Below are 19,811 nucleotides of genomic sequence, written 5' to 3'. Positions count from 1 at the left end.
ACCTTCATGTGCCTCTCTAGGTTCACAAACTTCTACAAATGAATTGAAACCCCTAAAAACAATTACCCTTGATCAAAATGTAGTTTATTCAGCTATCCTTACCGATTAGATACCTGTACGTGTTAAGAACTGTACTTTAAGAGAATTGATTACATATATCTGGTAGCATATGGCACATTTGTTCAAATCAGATTGGCTATTTTGGATTTCACGTTTACGTATAGTTACAATTAAGTGGTATACAAGGTGGTGCATTAGATCAACACTGTTAATACTTCATCTTATAACAGCTGTCCCTAAATGAACTTTACCTATCCTAGAAGATAACCAACAGTTCAGATCACCAGGCAATTATTTATCCAACATAATTCAAATAGGTCTCCTTAACATTTGTTAATGACAATTTGTCTCTCGTGGTATTTATACTTAATTGCATTCTGTGGCGATCTCTTTTCTCGAGTACTCTATAAGCCCTTCTGCTACACAAAAGGTGGTAGCAGTTATTTCCCTTTAATTGACCACATACATCTCACAGTTCTGTAAGGATTGTATCCCTTCTGCCACTGGTATATATGACAATAGGATGTAATATTCTTTTGAGGCGACTGAAATGTCGGATCCTACAAACATTCTTCTTGTGTGTCTCTCTTGACACCGTCTCACTCTTGGCCTTTAGTTGAGGGTTCGCTCCTGCGAGGAAGGCTGCTGATTCTGTCCCCGGTCGAGACAGATCGGAGTCTCGAACAAGAGGCCAAGAGAACCTGTATCGCCCACCTTTATATTTTAGTAATCATGGAAAATCACTTTCATTTAAAATATATTACAAATTATTCCACATTTGGGGGTTTGCCTTTCAGGAACTTAAATGACAATCAATATTTATCTTCTTCTAAGATTTCTGGTTCCAAAGGTGATTCAAATTATGTTGTAAAGCTTCTGTGAGTTATTCAGTTCACATTTGCCCATTATGCTGCAGATCAAATTTGATCAAAATTTCTTCATCCATACAGCAGAAGAAGTCTTCCCCTTGATCCAGCATTGCCTTCACGCGTGTTGATTATTTTGAGTCGAGGTACCGTGTAGTACATACCGAAAACTCGTCGGATGCCACCCTGAGAAGTTACAACAACGATATCCCAGCTTCTCGCGAAACTCAATCCGATAGTCAACAGTTGCGCGTTTGAATCCTTTCATTTCTACAATAAAATGCGTTTTTAAAGCAATTTACTATATTTGTCCTATTTGGCAGACCTTTATGGCCCCTTCGAGCAGAAATGATTTTTGAAGATGAATCTTTAAGTAAAAAGGGAAGCTCACAGGCGACGCATGACAGAAGACAAAGACAAAGGCTCTTCGCGCAGGTGAGCAAAAATGGTTGTTACTGGTCCTGGTTATCCCTGAGCATTTCGGGACTGGACGACTGATTCCCCCTTAGTCAGTATATAAAGTGACCGGGTGAGCGGGACAGTGTTTGCGTCTACGCACATGCTCACCTAATGCATGCATCATACTGATAGAGAAGGCTGTTTTGAGATGATCTTAGCCGTTGAATATATATATATATATGATGTAAATTAAATTAGTTTCGCGTTTCTAAGTAAAGATTAGCAACCGCATCTAAAACGCTTACTTCTCTTTTTTGATTAACGTTATTTAAGGGAGGTAACCACCATTATGTATTGTGCGGTGTCTGTTTTGTGTTATAGTGATATTTGTGTACTCTCTTGTCGAACATTACTGATAATAATCAATGTTTACAGTCAATTATTCAACCTTATGGAGAGGGCTTATACACATTAGCCTATTGCCAATTTTAGATTAAATCAATTCAATAAAATCCTTGTGAAACGAAACGAAATGAAAAGGGTAGAATAGTTTGTGTTTTTCATACCGCCCCTCTACATAACACAGTAATAAGTAGATACTTTGTTTAACGTTGTTCATGTTGTTTGTCACTAGTGATCTAGCTGATTCAGATACATGTGCCTTGCAGTCTGATGACAGTGGGTAACGAATCACAAAATACTACTTCCTAACTAAAACACATAGTTACAAAACCATGTCCTTTTTATTCATATAAAATAATAATATTATCATGTAAGGCACACATTCGGTCACAAACAAATGATGACTTGCTAGGATTATACAGATATACCGGATTAATAATGTTTAAACGTCTTTTATTTGACCAAGAATTTAACGGATACAAATATTTAAGTATGATTCTTCTGTCTTGTGGTGTCCTTCTACTCTACTATCTGTCTATAATTATTGAACATAGAACTATAAGGTATCGAACGAACGACATTGATTACTATTCAAATAAAGTAAGACAATTTTAACTTTAATCAATTAAGATGGTCAATTCTGATGTACAACGGATTCGAGTAAAACCAGGTAAGCAGTAACTTTTTAATATGAACACGAGTACTTTGGTCTATACCGGACTCGTCAGTGAGTCCTGGGCCAAAATCAGTTAAAATCAACAACTGAAGTCGGGGTGATGAAATTGGGCCAGAGAAAAATATGACAGACGAGATGGGGAAATGATAGACATAATGGTATCCCTATTGTTAAAGTTAATAGTGGGGTAGTTAGCCATATTACAGTTATCGTAGTCTAGACAAATCCTCAATGTCCCCTAAACACCACTAGAGTATCCTGGTATCCGCAGATACCTATATAAAGATTCTTACAAATATAACTGTTTATTTTCTCTTTCACTCTCCGCCATTTTGATTCCGTAAGGTCGTAGGTGGTACACTAGGTATTCCAACCCATACATTAACCATGGTGGTACGTAGTGGAAGGATATAGCGTAATCACTGACACTGTCCTGACCCTGAAATGTTCAAACGTATTTTGTCTTACTAAGTTATTATGCAGATTATTATACAATGATATTTTTCAAACTTTCTCAAAGGCCAAAATAGTGTCACGGGAGTCTCCATAAAATGTCATACCGGTTGATTGTCTGATTGTTTCTAAATATAGATTATGAATTTCCTCTCATTGTATAGTCCAACAATGCCAAAGAGTTCGTGCAATTGAAACAGAGACAATGATTACTTTCTGTGTGAATATTGGAAAAAAAAATCATTATTTATGAATAGCTTTACTGAATATGTTTAAATTACAAGAGAAACTGCATCATCTGGAACAACAGCAAGAAATTGGGGTATGAAATCCAACTTTAAAAATGTTAGATGATGAATATCAAGGAGAAAGCCCGTACAGCCTATACTCCGATGCACACATTCTGGAACAATTGAAAACGGACCAATTTATTGAAGTAACTGTCTCGGATGATATGAAATGGAACACTCGCATTATGAGCATCATAGAAAAGCTTTCAATTATTGGTTTCCCGAATAGAAACTTTAGTAGTTCCCATCCTTTTGGGGAAAAACTATTCCTGGATCGTTATACAAATCATTTAAACGAATTTCCAATGTATTAATGTAACCGATCTTTTGAAGCTGCTTCATTTTATTTTGCATAATGTAACACATAAGATGATATTCGTCAGACTCTCCAACATAATTTGAATCATTACTCTCATAATCGTTTATGCTTCTATTATATTGTTTTAATTGATGTAATACTATACAGAATATAGATACATTATAACATGTATCGAGCTTTATTTCATTGATTTCTTTTGTGCTATTAATTTAATATATAATATTTATGATAATTAGTATATTAATATGAATGCCACCTCATGTCAATGTGTATATATGTCTGTATTTTACCACCTGTTGTCACCTAAAAGAGAGGAATTATATAGGCTTTGCCTGATATCTAATCCTATTGACTTCTTCTATGTCAATGTGTATATATGTCTGTATTTAAACAACCTGTTGTCACCTGAAGGAGAAAACTTAGAAAGTTGTCTGATGTCTAATCATGTTGGCTTTCTCAATATCAATAACATTTGTTGAAATTGAATTAGAGGAGGCGTCTTCTGATTCATCAACGACATTTGCAACGTAATGACATATACACAAACATATTGCTGACATTGGAAGCGAGATAAGATAACTCCCATTTTCTGAACCTACGCAATCATGTAGTTTATTCGCGTTAAAAAAATGAACTAAACCAAACAAAACAAAAATAAAATAATATAAACAAAAATAACTTTTACGTAGGTTACTTACAGATTTTGCTCCGTTGGCGTCGTACTGTATATACCATTCTGGGTATTGTCCCATTAAATGCTTCCAAGGAGGGAAACAGTGGAATCGGCTCCTTCCCAACGAGTCTGTACTGTTGGCCGTTCTCACTCCTACATACTCCATACAGCCACCCTAGTATCAACACAAAGATGTCAATAATAAATTTAGGAGACTAACGAAACTGAACTCTATAGTCAACATTGTTAGCTGAGGGGGACTAACGAAACTGAACTCTATAGACAACATTGTTAGTTGAGGGGGACTAACGAAACAGAAACTCTATAGACAACATTGTTAGCTGATGGGGACTAACGAAACTGAACTCTATAGACAAAATTGTTAGCTGAGGGGGACTAACGAAACAAAACTCTATAGACAAAAACATTGTTAAGTGAGGGGGACTAACGAAACAAAACTCTATAGACAAAAAACATTGTAAACTGAGGGGGACTAACGAAACAAAACTTGATAGTGGGTAACATAGTCACCATAATATACTTATACACTGTTTAGATTGTATTTATAGTGAAAATGAATGCATTTTTAGATTAAATCAACTCCGTTGGTCATGATTGGAAGTAATGATCTTGTCGCTAAGCCGACATTGATATAGTTAAAGAATCTGACATCAGTCCGGTAATGAGTCAAATATTCGAGTTTATTTTCTCAAAGTAACTATGTATCCTATTTAAATAACTGTTTGAAGTTATAAATATTGACATATTTTATGTAAAGCTATAATATTATAATAGGTGTGGGGGGGGGGGGGGGGGGGGGGGGGGGGTAATCAAGATGACGACCAAAGCGTAGACGTAACAAACATGTAGGTTAACGTGACGATGAAAGTTTGTATTGATTTTTTCAATAGAAAGAATTTAAGGAAGGAAACAATATTGTATGGTTACCATATGGCGATCCTCCCCGTACCCATCGATTGTACATTTTCCGGAAGGAATCCCTTTTATCACGAGTCTGCGCAGAGCCTCTTTACTCATGACATATCCGGCTCCTCCACTGTAGTACCCCTGCTTTACATAAGGTTTAAAATGTTGTCCGAAGTAAACCGGGTCATTTGGCGAATATGGCTCTAACAGATAACGTAGATTTTCCAGTATGACGTAGGTATCATCATCCGCCTTCAGGAACCAATCAGCGTCGTCCAGGTGATGTTGGTAGATGTATTGAAACGCTTTCATGGATTTGCCGGTAAGGTGATGACGACCCTCACTGATGTTGACACCGATGGTCGGGAACGAAGTGTTTGTGACAGAACTGATAAACAAAACTTTGTTACATCGTTTTGTCCACGTGTTTCTCACGTGGATGGTTGTCGTGTCCAGACTAGCTGGACTAGTCATGATGTAACATAACACTCTCACCTTCTCCTCTAGGTCTCGTGCTACTGTATTGTCGTCTCCTACATCGAAAAGTTTAGAACTAGATAGCAACCACAATAACTACATATATACTGTATACTTTTATATTATACTTATTTTTCATGTAGTAGATAATCTAAATTTGATTGACGTGGCACAATAATGACGATACATTGTTCATACACGAAAAAGTTCAACATCACATCATTCTGATTCACATAAACATTTACTGAATTTTGTTGAAATGTCACAAATCAAATGATGCATTGTTTGGCAAATTATAGTGAAAGCTTACAACAATCACAGCAATTGTATCTGGGTATCAATAACAAAAATTATGAAGTGATCATTGTATCAACAAACACTTGTATAAATGCTTACTGTATCAATGTGCGATTGCACCAAGTGATCATTGCTATACACGACAAGATTTACCCGGTGAAGGATTTGATTTGAAATGTTAGTTTTGTTTTGATCAGAAATATTTTTCAAATTTCAAAGGGTACCCTTGTCTTAAGTCAAAATTGTTATTGTTTCAATAATTGATTTCGATATCATTTATATATACATAAACAATACTACATGTTCGTTGATCATGATCCCGATAACAATAGAAATATCAAATTCGTCCTGGTTGTCCATGTACTGCAGGGTCTCGTTCGTATTTTGTTCTCGTTTTGTCGATTTGAGAATGGTTATAATTGCGGTTTCGTAGTTGATATTCTCTGTTGGTCATGAAACGATAACAAATTGTTCGATAACACCAGCTAAATCTATACATGTACTACCTTTATGGAATGAATGATCACTATCCCCCTGCCAGAACACAGGTAGCACAGCTGGCGGTTGTCCTACTTGTCTGTCGCTCTCTGCCGATACATTAGGACAAACACAGCCAAGTTGTCTGGCGGACAGGCTCGTTAGGGCGGATTTGAAATCGTGGCTGTACTTGTGATTCATCATTAACAGCAGGGCGCCAAACACCAATGTCAGGACCCCACAAACCACTGGTTTCAAAATACGCAACTTAATATTCAATTCATTAACAATTAAATACAACATTATTTTCGACATTTGCTGGAGGATTCCGCAGTGAATATTTCAAAAAGATTAACTACACCAAATATTATCTAAGTGTTTAAATCATGGACTCGTTTCAAATACAATATTAATGTACAGCAATTTTTTTTTTAAATAAATATTTGTTTCTATTAGTAACTGTGTTTGTTTAGTAAGATGTTTTACGAACATGATTGGGGTAATTAAACTCAAGGTAGGAATTCCTAAGATGCAAAACACTTGGCAAGCCTCGTGTTTGGCACGAATACAACCAACCACTCCATCCCCTTCCCTCGGGATACAACCAACCACTCCATCCCCTTCCCTCGGGATACAACCAACCACTCCACCCCCTTCCCTCGGGATACAACCACCCACTCCATCCCCTTCCCTCGGGATGAGATCCTCCAGTCCCAAGGTCAATGATTATATCAATATATACTGTCACAGGCGTGGGTATGCAGTTGATGGTACTACCAATAACAATGAAATAAAATTTACTTAATCACGAAAATGACCTCGCGGGATGTACTTTCTGACGTTTCCTCTAATAACGAACAGTTAATAGATTTAAAGCCTAGAATTCCATTCGGAGTAACATGCTATTTCCTTTTTGATTGCGTAGCATTAACAGTAGAAATGACAATCATCCAATATCAAACATAAATCATATTGCTGTAAATTTATAAGTCTAAGATATTCACCTAAAAGTGAAACAACTTTCAGAATATTGTAGACAATCAAAGGGACAATTCATAATTCATAAAGGTAGAAATGTTATATTGTATTAAGTGCGATCTGGATACGATTGACGTTTGGATGTGTAAACTTACCGTTTTTGTGAAACCCCTTCATTCTATGGTAGTTCCGGTTCTTATAAATAATAATTAAAACATTTGTCACATCTATTACGGCATTGTAATGTATATTGACAGTACATCCACGCAATCGGTAAGCTGGGAACAGAAAGGAAAATGATTTATTCACTACACAAGGACAAGTCTAACAAAGACAGTATTGATCTTTACGTGTAAGTCGATGTTCATGCATTTATGATGAATGTGAGGGTGGGAAGGTTTTAAAATATGAACTAAGTATTACAAAATGATGCAAAGGACATTAATTAAGGTTCAATGTAACGAAATATACAACTCCAAACGTACTTGGTTTTATATTTGATAACTAATTACAAATAGTAATGTTTAATGTAGTATTTATGTAAGTAATTTATATAATGAAATGATAATAATATTCAATCTTCATTTAATAGAGACCACTGTTTAATAGAGACCACTGTTTCACGTAATAAAAATCCCCTTTAAAAGGATCATTCTTAGAATAAAATCAACACTACACAAGTTTTATTAAATATTTTCGAAAAAAGGTCTTTCCCCTGACCCCCCCCCCCCCCCCCCCCCCCCCCCCCCCCCCCCCCCCCCCCCCCTGAAACTTCATGGAGGGGAATTATTTTAAATAGCGGTTTTATTGTCACTGACAAATTGATAAACCTCAAGAAATCGAAAATAAAAGTTGTGTGATGAGCTTACTGTATACATATGTACCAAAAATTCCAAAACTAAAGAAATGGTCTACCCCAATTGTTTGAAATGTCCAAAACGTTGACGCTTCTTGAGACATTAGGGCTTCATTTATATTATTCTAAATATTAACCTGTGTATTTGGAGTTAACCTGTGTATTTGTAGATGCGTAGTTACAATACATAATTGACGTATATATACCACTAAGAATAGTTCTCCGCCGTCTACATCCTCTTCTGACCTTAGGAGTGCATGCATGCGAGTATACATAGCTTATACGTGTGGCATTCGATCAAAATACAGGTAATGAAATATTGAACTCCCAACAGCTGTAGCGTACCGAGTTGATTAATCATGAATAAATCGTTCAAGCAGAATTATGCACATCATGCATACTACACAGTATATCAGAGAGCATGTTATGTTTTTAATAGAACCAGTGTTTCTGTGTTTCTCATTTCTGTGATTGCTTACGTCTTTGGTTTATTTTGTTTAATTTCCTATTAACATCCAGTGTCATTTAAAGACGTGCAATAATTAGTATTAGGAGAAAAGCTGGAGTTCCCGGAGAAAAAACACCGGCTTAAGGTCAGTACCAAGCAACTGCCCCACGCTGGTTTCGAACTTGCATCCCGAGGGTTGAGAGCTTGTGATAAGTGTCGACACATCTTAAATGAATGATACATTTGCAGCATCTATGCTGACCGTTTATAGGTATACTTCCATTTCGTGTACACAGCACATATTTTACTGAGAAATGAACGATACTTGAGCCATTATATATCTGCATCATATAGCTGTTTCGTCTTTATTAAAGTGTGGAATTATGTTACATAGGCCTAATCTAACGTTACATAAAATAGGTTTTGAACAGGTAATGAATGTCAGTATTAGTTTCTATAAATTGTAATTGAGTCAAGGAATTGAACTTATAGGTAGATGTTACTAGATATACTGGAGGTATATACAGCCCACTGGTGTTCCATAGAACTACATTTGGGTATAAGTTGGTGTTTCTTTAACAGTTCTAGGTTACCAAAGTATCTTTCATGATTATCAAATTTACCTGTCAAGTTAAAACACTTTTTATTATTATTATTATTATTGTTATTTACGTAGCAGGAGCACACGAACATGTCTTTTTATGATAGCAAGTAAAAAGATGTGTATTATATCAAAATATGAAGACATTTGAAAAGAAAGGACGTAAATCCTTACGTCATGATTCACGATACATTATATTGATACCATGTTACATCTCTGATATCAACCATCATGTTATATAGAGAAATTTTGGTGATGACATTATTGACCACTTTCACAGAGGAGCAGAATTCTCGCCGTTTATAACTACAATTAGTTGCGGCAATCATCATGTTACTGATGTCAATTACTATTAACACCCGAAAACAAGTACGTTACATGAAATGGTTATAACTAGTAGCAAGTTTCAATACCTGAAGTAGTTACTTAGACATCCTCCATATCTAATTAGAGAATGATATAAGACGAGTTCGATCATCGGCCATTTTATGCAGCCAATGTCTTGTTTCTCTTCACATGCGCATTGCTTATCAAAAGTGAATTTGACCCCACTCTGTTTTCAGTATTTGAACCAAAGTCACTCGGTGTACTGTACTGTCCACACCTGAAGTGGCGGTGGGTTCTCGCCATTCAGTCACTTCCATAGAAACTACAGATGACCGTGTGGAATGTTTAGCGATTGGTGCCCAGTGTCAATACCATATGGTCGGAGATGGTAGATATAAAAATCAAGTTTATACATATTCATCTTTAATGGCGGAACGACGTGGAACGATATGGCGTAGTCGCTTACACTGTCCGTACCCTGTAAATGTCAAATAGAGGATAAAGTAGGTTTTACATTAAAATTCAAATCTTGACTAGTTATAGTGTACAATAATATACCATGGAATCATTTAAAATGAAATTAGGCGACCTGTATGTTAAAGCATTCTACCGTTATCTCAAATGGCTTTTAAATAGAATGGAAATATTCTTACTGGCATTGTTTATCGGGCGGTATGTCCGATATAGTAAATTTCCTAAATATATCTATAATACCACGTTACTGACACGTTTTAAATAAACTGTACTGTGGTATTTTAAAACAGGTGTTTAATATGATTAAAGTTATTTAAATATACCTTTCAAAGTGACCATATTGATTTTCATTAATTATCGCGCTCTCACTAATCTTAACAAAGTTGTGATGTAAAAGTTCATCACCTGCTTTGCTCCATTTGCATCGTATTTGTAGTACCATTCCGGGAACACGCCAGCTAACTGTTTTTCCAGATCAAAGCAATGGAATCTACTGCGTCCTAAAGCGTCTGTAGAGTCGGCAGTCTCAACACCAAGGTATTCCATACACTTCCCCAACTCAACATCAATCTCTTCTCCGTACTGACAGCTAGTGTACGTGAGACCATTCATGGCCAGACGGCGTAGTGCCTCTTTACTCAGAACATGTCCTCCTCCACCGCAATAAAAACCCTGTTTCACAATCGACTTAAAGCTATGTCCAAAGTACACGGCATCATCTGGGGAATATGATGACAGGAAATATCGAAGGTTTTCCAAAATAACAAAGGAATCGTCGTCAATTTTAATAAACCAGTCTGCCTCATTAAAATGGCTTTTGAATATATATTGAAAGGCCTTCATGGTTTTTGCTGTAAGATGTTCCCTCCCTTCAGGAATATCGAGCCCTACTGTCGGGAATCCTGTGTTTGTTTTTGAGGTTATAAATATGGCCGAGTTACATCGCTTTGCCCATGTTTGTTTTACATACTTGGCCTTGGTGTTCAGGTTATTTTCACTTGTCATTATCAAACACAGAATTCGAACTTTCCGCCACAAGTCTTTTGCAATTTTGTCATTATCTGAAATAAAATGATCAGTATTTATTTGAATGGTAAACACAAGTTTCTTTTCTTCGGATAAAAAAAAAAGTTAAAACCGAACGACATGGACCTAGAAACATTTTTGCAACCCGATGAATTAGATGTCCCTGGTTAATATGACCCTATATCTTGACTCTGACTATTCGTGTCGTCTAGACACCTTTCCTCGTATGACTCAACATCCGTCGTCACAGGACTGTTGGAGTACCTTAGATACCTGTCCCGGTACTTATGTCACCCTGGCCGTTTGTTGTCACTCTCGACGCCCGTACTTCCCCCAATATTTGTTGATCGACTCTCTATATATGTTAGAATTAAGTATTTTCGACTATCTCCCAGGATAATCGCTAGAAAATCGTGACAAGTCTGACAAAACTTTTGACCGGTGTGGAGCATATCAAGGAGCCCAATTATCAAATTATTAGGATTAAACAGTATCTTTACTTCAGGAAGTATTGCTATTATTGTAGCTTCAGATCACAATAGTACTTCCGGGTCATTGTACACGAATGTAAAACTTCAGAAATTTCAGAGCTGTTACTAAATATTTTTTCTGATTTAGCTGTTGCAGATATTTTCATAATTTTAACATAGATTTTACTGCAATATTTATTTTAGTGATATAGTTTTGTTTTGACAAAGTTTTCATGTTTTTGTGGCAAGATTCCTGGACATATAAGGCTTGAGTAGTTAAACAATGAATTTAGTGCTCTCGCAACTAAATATTTTGCTATATATTATTACTAGTAATACTATCCCTTCATTCGCTCATTTGAAGTTCAAATGATGCAAAATGTATATCAAATTAAAGTTTAAAGATTGTTTTACCTGATAGATAATGTAACTGTTTAGGTTTGATGGCAAATAAGAACACCCAGGTACTCGAAAGACAGTAACCCTGACATTGACAGCACACTAGGGAACCCTACCTGGGGATTTTCCGCCTTTTGACACCTGGAATTCTTCGTCATTCTTGTTTCAGTAGGAGTGTATACTTTTGATTTTTTTTTAAATCTCAAGATATTACTCTTTATTGTCATATACAGAAAGTACGAAGTTCATATTTTATTTTTCCCAGAAAAAACAGCTACAGGCCTTAGAAACACATTTTCTTCAGGGACTTGATCCATGTGAAACAGAAGGTGATTGGCTGACTTAGTAGCAATTTTGCGGATTTTCCATGATATAGTGGGTTGTGACACTTAAAGGAATATCTTTCTTAAATGTAGGTCTGGAGGTACTTTCGAGCTGAATAGTTCATTTTTCTTCGGTAGAATATGGAGGGAGATTAATTGTGATCTGAGGCTTGGATTTTAGAAAAGGAATGATAATGATTTAAAGTAAGTCAGGTAACCAAACAATTCCTTCATGTCGTTAATATCAGTCAACAGTCAAAACTGTTTCTATTGCGAACGACCTGATGAACTGTTTCCCTCGGTCTGCTGTTTCAGGAAAGATCATGGTAATCCAAACGCCTCGAGAAAACAGTTTTTTACTGCTGATTAATGAGGCATAAAATAGCTATATATTGTTGCACCCTAAACATTCGTCAGCCCCGTGCTGTTTCTAAGACGTTTAACCCTACAAATACAACAGAGATACGGTTCTACTGGCAAACGCCTATCAACATAGAAAGTATACAAGTTAATTTAAATCATATTGCACCATACCTTTATGGAATGTAGAGTCGTTGACTAAAGTGTGATTCCTCGTGTTCACATTTAACTCTTTTGTGTACATTATATATTTGTCATCCTGTTCCTCCGGTTGCTTTGTTTTTCCTGTCGTAAATGTAGTAGTGGCATCTCGGAACACTGACGATCTTTCATTTTCTACAAACTGGATGTTGTCGATGGTGACGAAAAAACCGTTCGCCAGTGTCGGATAATGAAGTGAAGACACACAAAGCAGTACGAACCCGATCAACAGCCCAACAATAACACCGAATCCGAAATTAACCCCGACAACCTGGGGAACTGAAACATAACTTATATAATCAGGTTATAAAATAAAGTTACAAAGCTATAAACAAATTAAAAACGAATTATAACATCAACTTCCAAATATATTGATATTTTGTCATACAAGTTAAATATATATAATACCCAACGTAAAACCATTAAATAGTCTATGTGTTCACACGCTAATATTCTACTTGTATTAAAACGTTAATACTATGTATGTGTTCACACGTTAATACTATATGTGTTCACACGTTAATAACAAATAAAAAGACTAGAAGCATATCATTACTAATTACATGTTTTGCTCAATATTTGGTAAAATAAAACCATCCAGATTTATTGTATAGGGTAGTTCCGTAGTTAATTTTTCTTTCTTTCTTTTTTAACATATCAAATATACTCCTTATGCAATGCCAAATATACAAACATAATCTCAAATCTGTAGTAAAAATTACGAAGTCTTTTTTAGATACTAAGAAGCTTACCATAACTACATCTGGTATTCCGGGACATGACCAACAATGGCATTCTTCTTCATATTCCTTTAATGAATCATCTTCTAAGTAAAACGCAAAGCAAAGTATACAACGGGCCAGAATAGTTGCCTCGTTAACATAACTTTTTTTTAACAAACCGTACTTGTGGTAGCGGTCCTTGGACGCACCTGTCCATAGTAATATTCCCTGTTATTAAGTGTTGTTCCAGGTCTAATGTACAGAATGTGTACTAAATAAGCCAGTGAGCATGTGCTTTGCCACATTATTGTTTCTCGGTCTGTGTATATTGCTACCAGACACTGCCAGTAAATAATAACATCTCGTCATCGCAGCCATTTGTCTCCGTCTGGACACTGACATTAAGTATGGAGAAATGATGTTCGTCTTGAACGATCAGTCCGTATATGTTAAGGTACCGCGTTCTGTAATGTGTATAACCAAATTACTACGGAGTGACAGTCGTGTCTATAACGGTATATCGACTGTCACCGCCATTTAACCATCAACAACAGTACTGCTGATATTTTAGGACTTTTATTATATTGCATATACTTATATCCTTTTGATTATGTTGATTTACATTCATATAATAACCATACGTTCATACCAAGCTGCATTTTTTGACACTTTAAGTAGTGTAGACTTAAATAATTGGTTTTATTTATTTATTCATTTATTTATTCTTTTTTTTGGGGGGGGGGGGGTCTGCGAGGGGTCTAGAAGGCATTTTTAAAGCTATAAAACAAATTCCTCCTCTGAAAAAGGGGAGGGGGCCTACTGCACATAAACATTCTTTAAAATATGCATAATATTTTTGTTACAGCATAATATTTTTGTTACTAGAACTATTACAGCATAATATTTTTTGTTACTAGAACTATTACAGCATAATATTTTTTGTTACTTCAACTGTTACAGCATAATATTTTTTGTTACTAGAGCTGCTACAACATGGTTAATTTTTGCTACTAGAGCTGCTACAATATGGTTAATTTTTGTTACTAGAGCTGCTACAACATGGTTAAATTTTGTTACTAGAACTGCTACAACATGGTTTATTTTTGTTACTAGAACTGTTACAATTTGTTAATTTTTGTTACTAGAGCTGCTACAACATGGTTTATTTTTGTTACCAGAACTGTTACAATTTGTTATTTTTTGTTACAAGAGCTGCTACAACATAGTTAAATTTTGTTACTAGAGCTGCTACAACATGGTTAAATTTTGTTACTACAGCTGTTACAACATGGTTTATTTTTGTCACTAGAACTGTTACAATATGGTTTATTTTGTTACTGCCTGGGTATATTGATACGCTAGTGTCCGCATTCAATCCCGTACGGACGTAAATGGTATACATAGAACTCCAAAACGTACATCTTCTCCGGCGGGACGTAGTGGAAAGATATAGCATAGTCACTGATACTCTCCACCCCCTGAAACACAGTACCCAGGAATATAACACGCTGGCTTCAAATCTTTTATACATTACGTTAATACGGTAAATTGTTTTGGTATATTTTCCTTTACATATTCTCCACAGAACTTAAATGCTTTTATACAAAAAACTTTAGCACATATTGCATTGATAATGTGTTGAAATAATAGAGCTTCTTATACGTTTAAAATAAAAAAAAAAGTCTTTCGTGTACATAAGAAAAACCATAAGGAAGCATATATACTATAACTCACCTTTTTAGCACCATTAGAGTCACATGAATAGTACCAGTCTTGGTATCTCCCAAATAAATGCTTTTCTGGATCAAAAACATGAAACCTTGTCCGGCCGAGAGAATCTGAGCCATTTACAGTCTTAACTCCCAAATTCTCCATGCATTTTCCAATCTCGACGTCCTCATACCCGCCATCTTGGCGACACACTTTTGGGTCCCTGCCCTTTTCATTGAGTCGCCTGAGCGCTTCTTTACTTAGGACATACCCCGCACCTCCACTGTAGTAACCTTGTTTAACCATTGTCTTAAAGTGGTGTCCGAAATATACAGGGTCGTCACGTGACTGTGTCTGTAGGAAATAACGCAGATTTTATAATATAACAAATGTGTCGTCATCAGCTTTCATAAACCAATCAGCGTCGTTGAAATGATTTTTGTAAATGTATTTAAATGCTTTCATTGTTTTAGCCGTGAGATGCTCTCTCCCTTCTGAAACATTAGGTCCTACGGTTGGGAAGTTTGTGTCTGTCTCAGAACCTATGAATACTACAATATTACAGCGCCTGGCCCACGTGTTCCTCACGTGGATGGCCTTGACATTTAAGTTCTGGGGACTCGTCATCACCCAACACAGAACTAGAATTTCCTTCTCTAGATCCTTCGCTACCTTGTCGTTATCTACAAGAAATGAATCAATTTTGATGGTAACATTTCGATATCATGACTCAAGAACTATTTTGATTAAATATGAATCAATTTTGATGGTAATATTTCGATATCATGACTCAAGAATCATTTGATCAGATATAAGCTGTTCATGTGATATTTTGTATAGCCCCATAAGACATCGTTACATATCTTGATCCATTATACAACTGCATATTTGTATTCTTACATTGAGTATATAGAGGATGTGCTGCGCACTCGTGAAAAATATCAAAATATTAGCCACACAAGTGAAATATATTTGGTATTACTGAAGACACTGTTAGATATTCTGTTTATTATATTTTTTATCAACGAAAACCCTACCCCGTATGCTAACTACATATGTAGGACTACAGCGATAATTTGTAAACAAAAGTAGTTTCCCCTGTCCAGGTGCTGACATATATGTCGGGCTTTGTGATTGGTCAATTATTTTGGTATTTTCTAATCTTTAATTTGATTGGTCAAATCAGCAAAAGTGATATTTTTCACTAGTGAAAAATATGATATTCTTCACTAGTGAAAAATATCACTTTTATAGAATGAATAATTTTTGATATTTCACTGGTAAAAATGTAATAAAACGTACTTCCTAGAAACTACATTTTATTAATATCACATTGCTGATGAGATGATTATTTTCTAGGTCAGAAATGGTTTTATAAAGCCCCTCAACATAATATATGCTGTTTTATTAACACAGAAACCATGCAAAGGTGTCAAAGAAGTATCCGGACAATGGCAGTAAAAGTAGTAAATTGGATATAGAACATTTTGGTTTAATAATCTAAAAAAAAGACTCTATTTTTAAGTACCGTTAGGAAAACGGAAATCGTCAATATTGCCTGATTTAGTGTGTCCAATCCTTATATCCGACTGTTTTGGGGATTTGTCGTTCCAAATTCGTGTGACTTTGTTCGTTGTTGTGAAAGAAGACACTTTCTCTGCCTTGGACTGGGCATCGTCGATATCACCGTTAAATCTGGTTACCAGTTTCGGCACCTGAAGGCACATCTAAGTGACCATCAGTAACGAAATGACCTGTCCGACAATAAGGCCGAAACAGAAACTCCCACAGACGGTCTGGGAAAAACCACCAACTAAGGAGACAAAAAAAAAATACACCAAATTAATAATCACATCCAACACACGTATAACACAATTATACAATGGTGTACAGTGTTACGTCAGTCGGATTTAGTTACCAATGGTTCTGAAACTGAAAACTCCATTAAAAGTTCTACGCTATTCGAATTCCATTTATTCCGTTAATTATGACAACGAAACGCGAGCAGCCATTTGTCACATCATAAATAGTGATGATACATTGACCCTACAGAAAATACACATTGCTATCATGAGAAACACTGGTTCCAGTTAAATGATTTGAAACGGTTCGATGTGAACGTCTTATCTTCTATGAAGTGACGAATTTGGCCACTGAAACTGTGTCTAATCATGGGCGTACAATACATAATTTGTGTTCATAAAGTGCCTTTGTTGTATCAGATTTTAGTCAGAACTATTGTTGCAAGTCATTTTACACAGGTATCTGAACAATTCCTTTTTGTATGTTGCTTTGTTTGATATGAATGTGTATCTATGTGCATAGACACAAAATAAGTTTCTATGTGGTATAGAATCACACGTGTCTGTGAACCGTCTGATGTATTATTACATGTACGTACATCAATGTACAGGTAAATCTGTCGAAATTGTTGTTCATCATTCATTTTTCACGTTAATATTTTTTCTGATTTTATCAGTACATGGTCTGTAAAGCCCTTAAGACACACAGGTATAGCTATATGACATTTGATGCAAGCATGATGCATTGACGTTTGACTCAGTTTTATAGATGATATAAGTGCATTTTTTCTGTAAAAACTTGTTGGTACGGATGTTTTTAATCAAACTTAACAGGATTCATCGATGTTTAAGAGTGAAGTTCTAAATTTAGCTCACAAGACTTCATTGTCGTGTTTTAAGGTCAAATAAGTTCAAACTTACTATAGCAGAATGCTTGCAGTCTAAAAGTGATTTTTTAATGATAATATGTAGGAAAAGCATATGGAAGTTTGTAATATGATCATACATCTGTTTATGTATCTTAGCGTGATTCTGATGATCAGTAGATTTAATACTGATGTGTCCGGATTCCTGAGGTAGGACCTACTGCATGTCTCACTACATTAGCATGCGTGTGGATTAGTTTGTCCTCATTAGTGTATATGGGTCTACCTCTGTGAACAATCAGAATTGACTGAAATAAATTCAATCAAACCTGAAATTTATACAAACTCTTACAATTTAAACAAATAATGTCACACTTCCTTAACAATGAGATACATTAAAGACTAGCTGATTGTGCAACGTCGCTTTTGTTTGTATAAATCTTTCTATTCAAAATCAAAGATCAAATCTTTTGGCCTTTGCGTTCTTGTTTTTATAAAACACACCGTCCTAGTCAAAATTTGTCTCTCTTATACGGAGATTAATGTTATGTGACTGAACGGAATCTTACACTCGCTTATGTTATACGGAGTTTATGAAACGATTTAATGATTTGATATGCCACAACATTAAGGTGAGAGGCATATAAAATTATTGAACTCGGTTAATAGATTCAATATATCCTAGATATGCAGAGATAAATTCGTTATAATTCAATATCCATATAAACAGCTTATGACATGCATTTTTAGTGTTGATGACCTAAATTTCTATGAGAAAAATAAATCATTCTCCATCTGATATGATATAACATATCATCAGGTCATAATTATTTGTACGATTTATTTATGACAGATCATAAAATAAGGAAATCATTTCAATGTTTTGATCAAGTGTCAGTTGTAAAGTAGCTTCACATACACATTGAAAGTTGAAATCACAATCTAGTCAACAAAAGCCGTAAATAAGGCGAGCAGGACTTATCCATGGTGTACGTATCGAGTCCCTGACCGCAAACAAGTTACTTTTTTCAATCATGTCGCATTGCAAAATGTCTCCAAGCTGGTAACAAGTACTTTTCATGAAATAAATAATACATAATTCATATGGGTGTAATGAAGGTACGCTATTCGGAATGATTATTCTTTTGTAAACGTTTGGCCTTAAAGGGGATCAAAGTAGGTATAGCATCTTCATTAGTGTATTCATTTCCTTAATTCTATGTTAGAACTAATCACATTCTCGACAGGCCGGATACAGCAGTTATGGATGGGTGATTCGGGTCCAGGTATGGGTCGGTGATCCGAGTCCCTGAAGTGGATGGTAATTAATACTCTACTTCTTGTCCCATTCTACAAGCTTAATCTCACTTTAAAATAAACATTCGGTGGGGTTATATTTTGTGCCCATCTAAATTAAATCATACCAGAAGGAAAATAAAAATCAATAATGACCTTCAGCAACATATCAATTTATTTACTCATATCTATTGGAATTTATTCTCTAAACTTGAAATTTCGATTTAATTGATGAAGCCTGATAAAAAAAATTGCCTCTAGAGTCCCGAGTTTAATGAGTTGTGTTTGAAGATTCAAAGACTGATTTATATTGTATTGATTCCGGGTAGCTCACACGGCGATACTATAAATAAATAAATAACCAATCTACGGTTGGTCCGCGTGACACGCGAATATACAACACACTACAGTATAATTAAACCTTCGAACCGTATTCTCGGAGGAGTTCTCCTGGTACATGTTTCAGGAGGAAGAGTTGTAGTTATCTATATCTATCATGTCAACATTGAACACCCATTCGGCGCAGAGGTATAAGCTATGTGTTTTCTGGCTAGGCGATCGGGTACCGTAGATCGTGATTTCGAGGCCCGGTCAGGGCACGAGTCATAAAGTTGTCTTCCTTCTTCAAATATGTTA

The 19,811-nt window shown here is 35.7% G+C and overlaps 3 protein-coding genes across 5 annotated transcripts; all 3 read right to left on the bottom strand.

Moving 5' to 3' along the window:
• Positions 1–2,400: 2,400 nt before the first annotated feature.
• On the bottom strand, positions 2,401–8,014 carry LOC117344323 (glycoprotein-N-acetylgalactosamine 3-beta-galactosyltransferase 1-like). Of its 2 annotated transcripts, XM_033907047.1 has the most exons (5): positions 7,450–8,014; positions 6,346–6,564; positions 5,087–5,598; positions 4,164–4,313; positions 2,401–2,842 (listed from the first exon to the last, which is right to left on the bottom strand). In XM_033907047.1, the coding sequence occupies exons 1-5, from the start codon at positions 7,469–7,471 to the stop codon at positions 2,693–2,695; spliced, it is 1,053 nt and encodes a 350-aa protein (XP_033762938.1). In that variant the 5' UTR covers positions 7,472–8,014; the 3' UTR covers positions 2,401–2,692. The 2 variants fall into 2 exon arrangements, with proteins under 2 accessions (XP_033762938.1, XP_033762937.1); XM_033907046.1 differs by having other exon boundaries at positions 6,346–8,014.
• A 1,210-nt stretch (positions 8,015–9,224) lies between these two features.
• On the bottom strand, positions 9,225–13,962 carry LOC117344275 (glycoprotein-N-acetylgalactosamine 3-beta-galactosyltransferase 1-like). 2 transcript variants are annotated; one of them, XM_033906966.1, is made up of 4 exons: positions 13,532–13,943; positions 12,753–13,058; positions 10,406–11,061; positions 9,225–10,004 (listed from the first exon to the last, which is right to left on the bottom strand). In XM_033906966.1, exons 1-4 carry the CDS (start codon positions 13,572–13,574, stop codon positions 9,849–9,851), a joined length of 1,161 nt encoding a protein of 386 aa, XP_033762857.1. In that variant the 5' UTR covers positions 13,575–13,943; the 3' UTR covers positions 9,225–9,848. The 2 variants fall into 2 exon arrangements, with proteins under 2 accessions (XP_033762857.1, XP_033762858.1); XM_033906967.1 differs by having other exon boundaries at positions 9,890–10,004; positions 10,324–11,061; positions 13,532–13,962.
• Positions 13,963–14,846: 884 nt separating this feature from the next.
• Positions 14,847–16,938, bottom strand: LOC117343423 (glycoprotein-N-acetylgalactosamine 3-beta-galactosyltransferase 1-A-like). Its single transcript, XM_033905765.1, is given in 3 exon segments — positions 14,847–14,979; positions 15,236–15,894; positions 16,740–16,938. Coding segments are annotated over 3 exon segments (978 nt in total). The 3' UTR covers positions 14,847–14,859.
• Positions 16,939–19,811: the final 2,873 nt, after the last annotated feature.

This window comes from Pecten maximus, chromosome 15, assembly GCF_902652985.1.
Source record: "Pecten maximus chromosome 15, xPecMax1.1, whole genome shotgun sequence".
Classification (NCBI taxonomy): Eukaryota; Metazoa; Mollusca; class Bivalvia; order Pectinida; family Pectinidae; genus Pecten; species Pecten maximus.
This window is presented reverse-complemented; position numbering and strand designations above follow the sequence as displayed.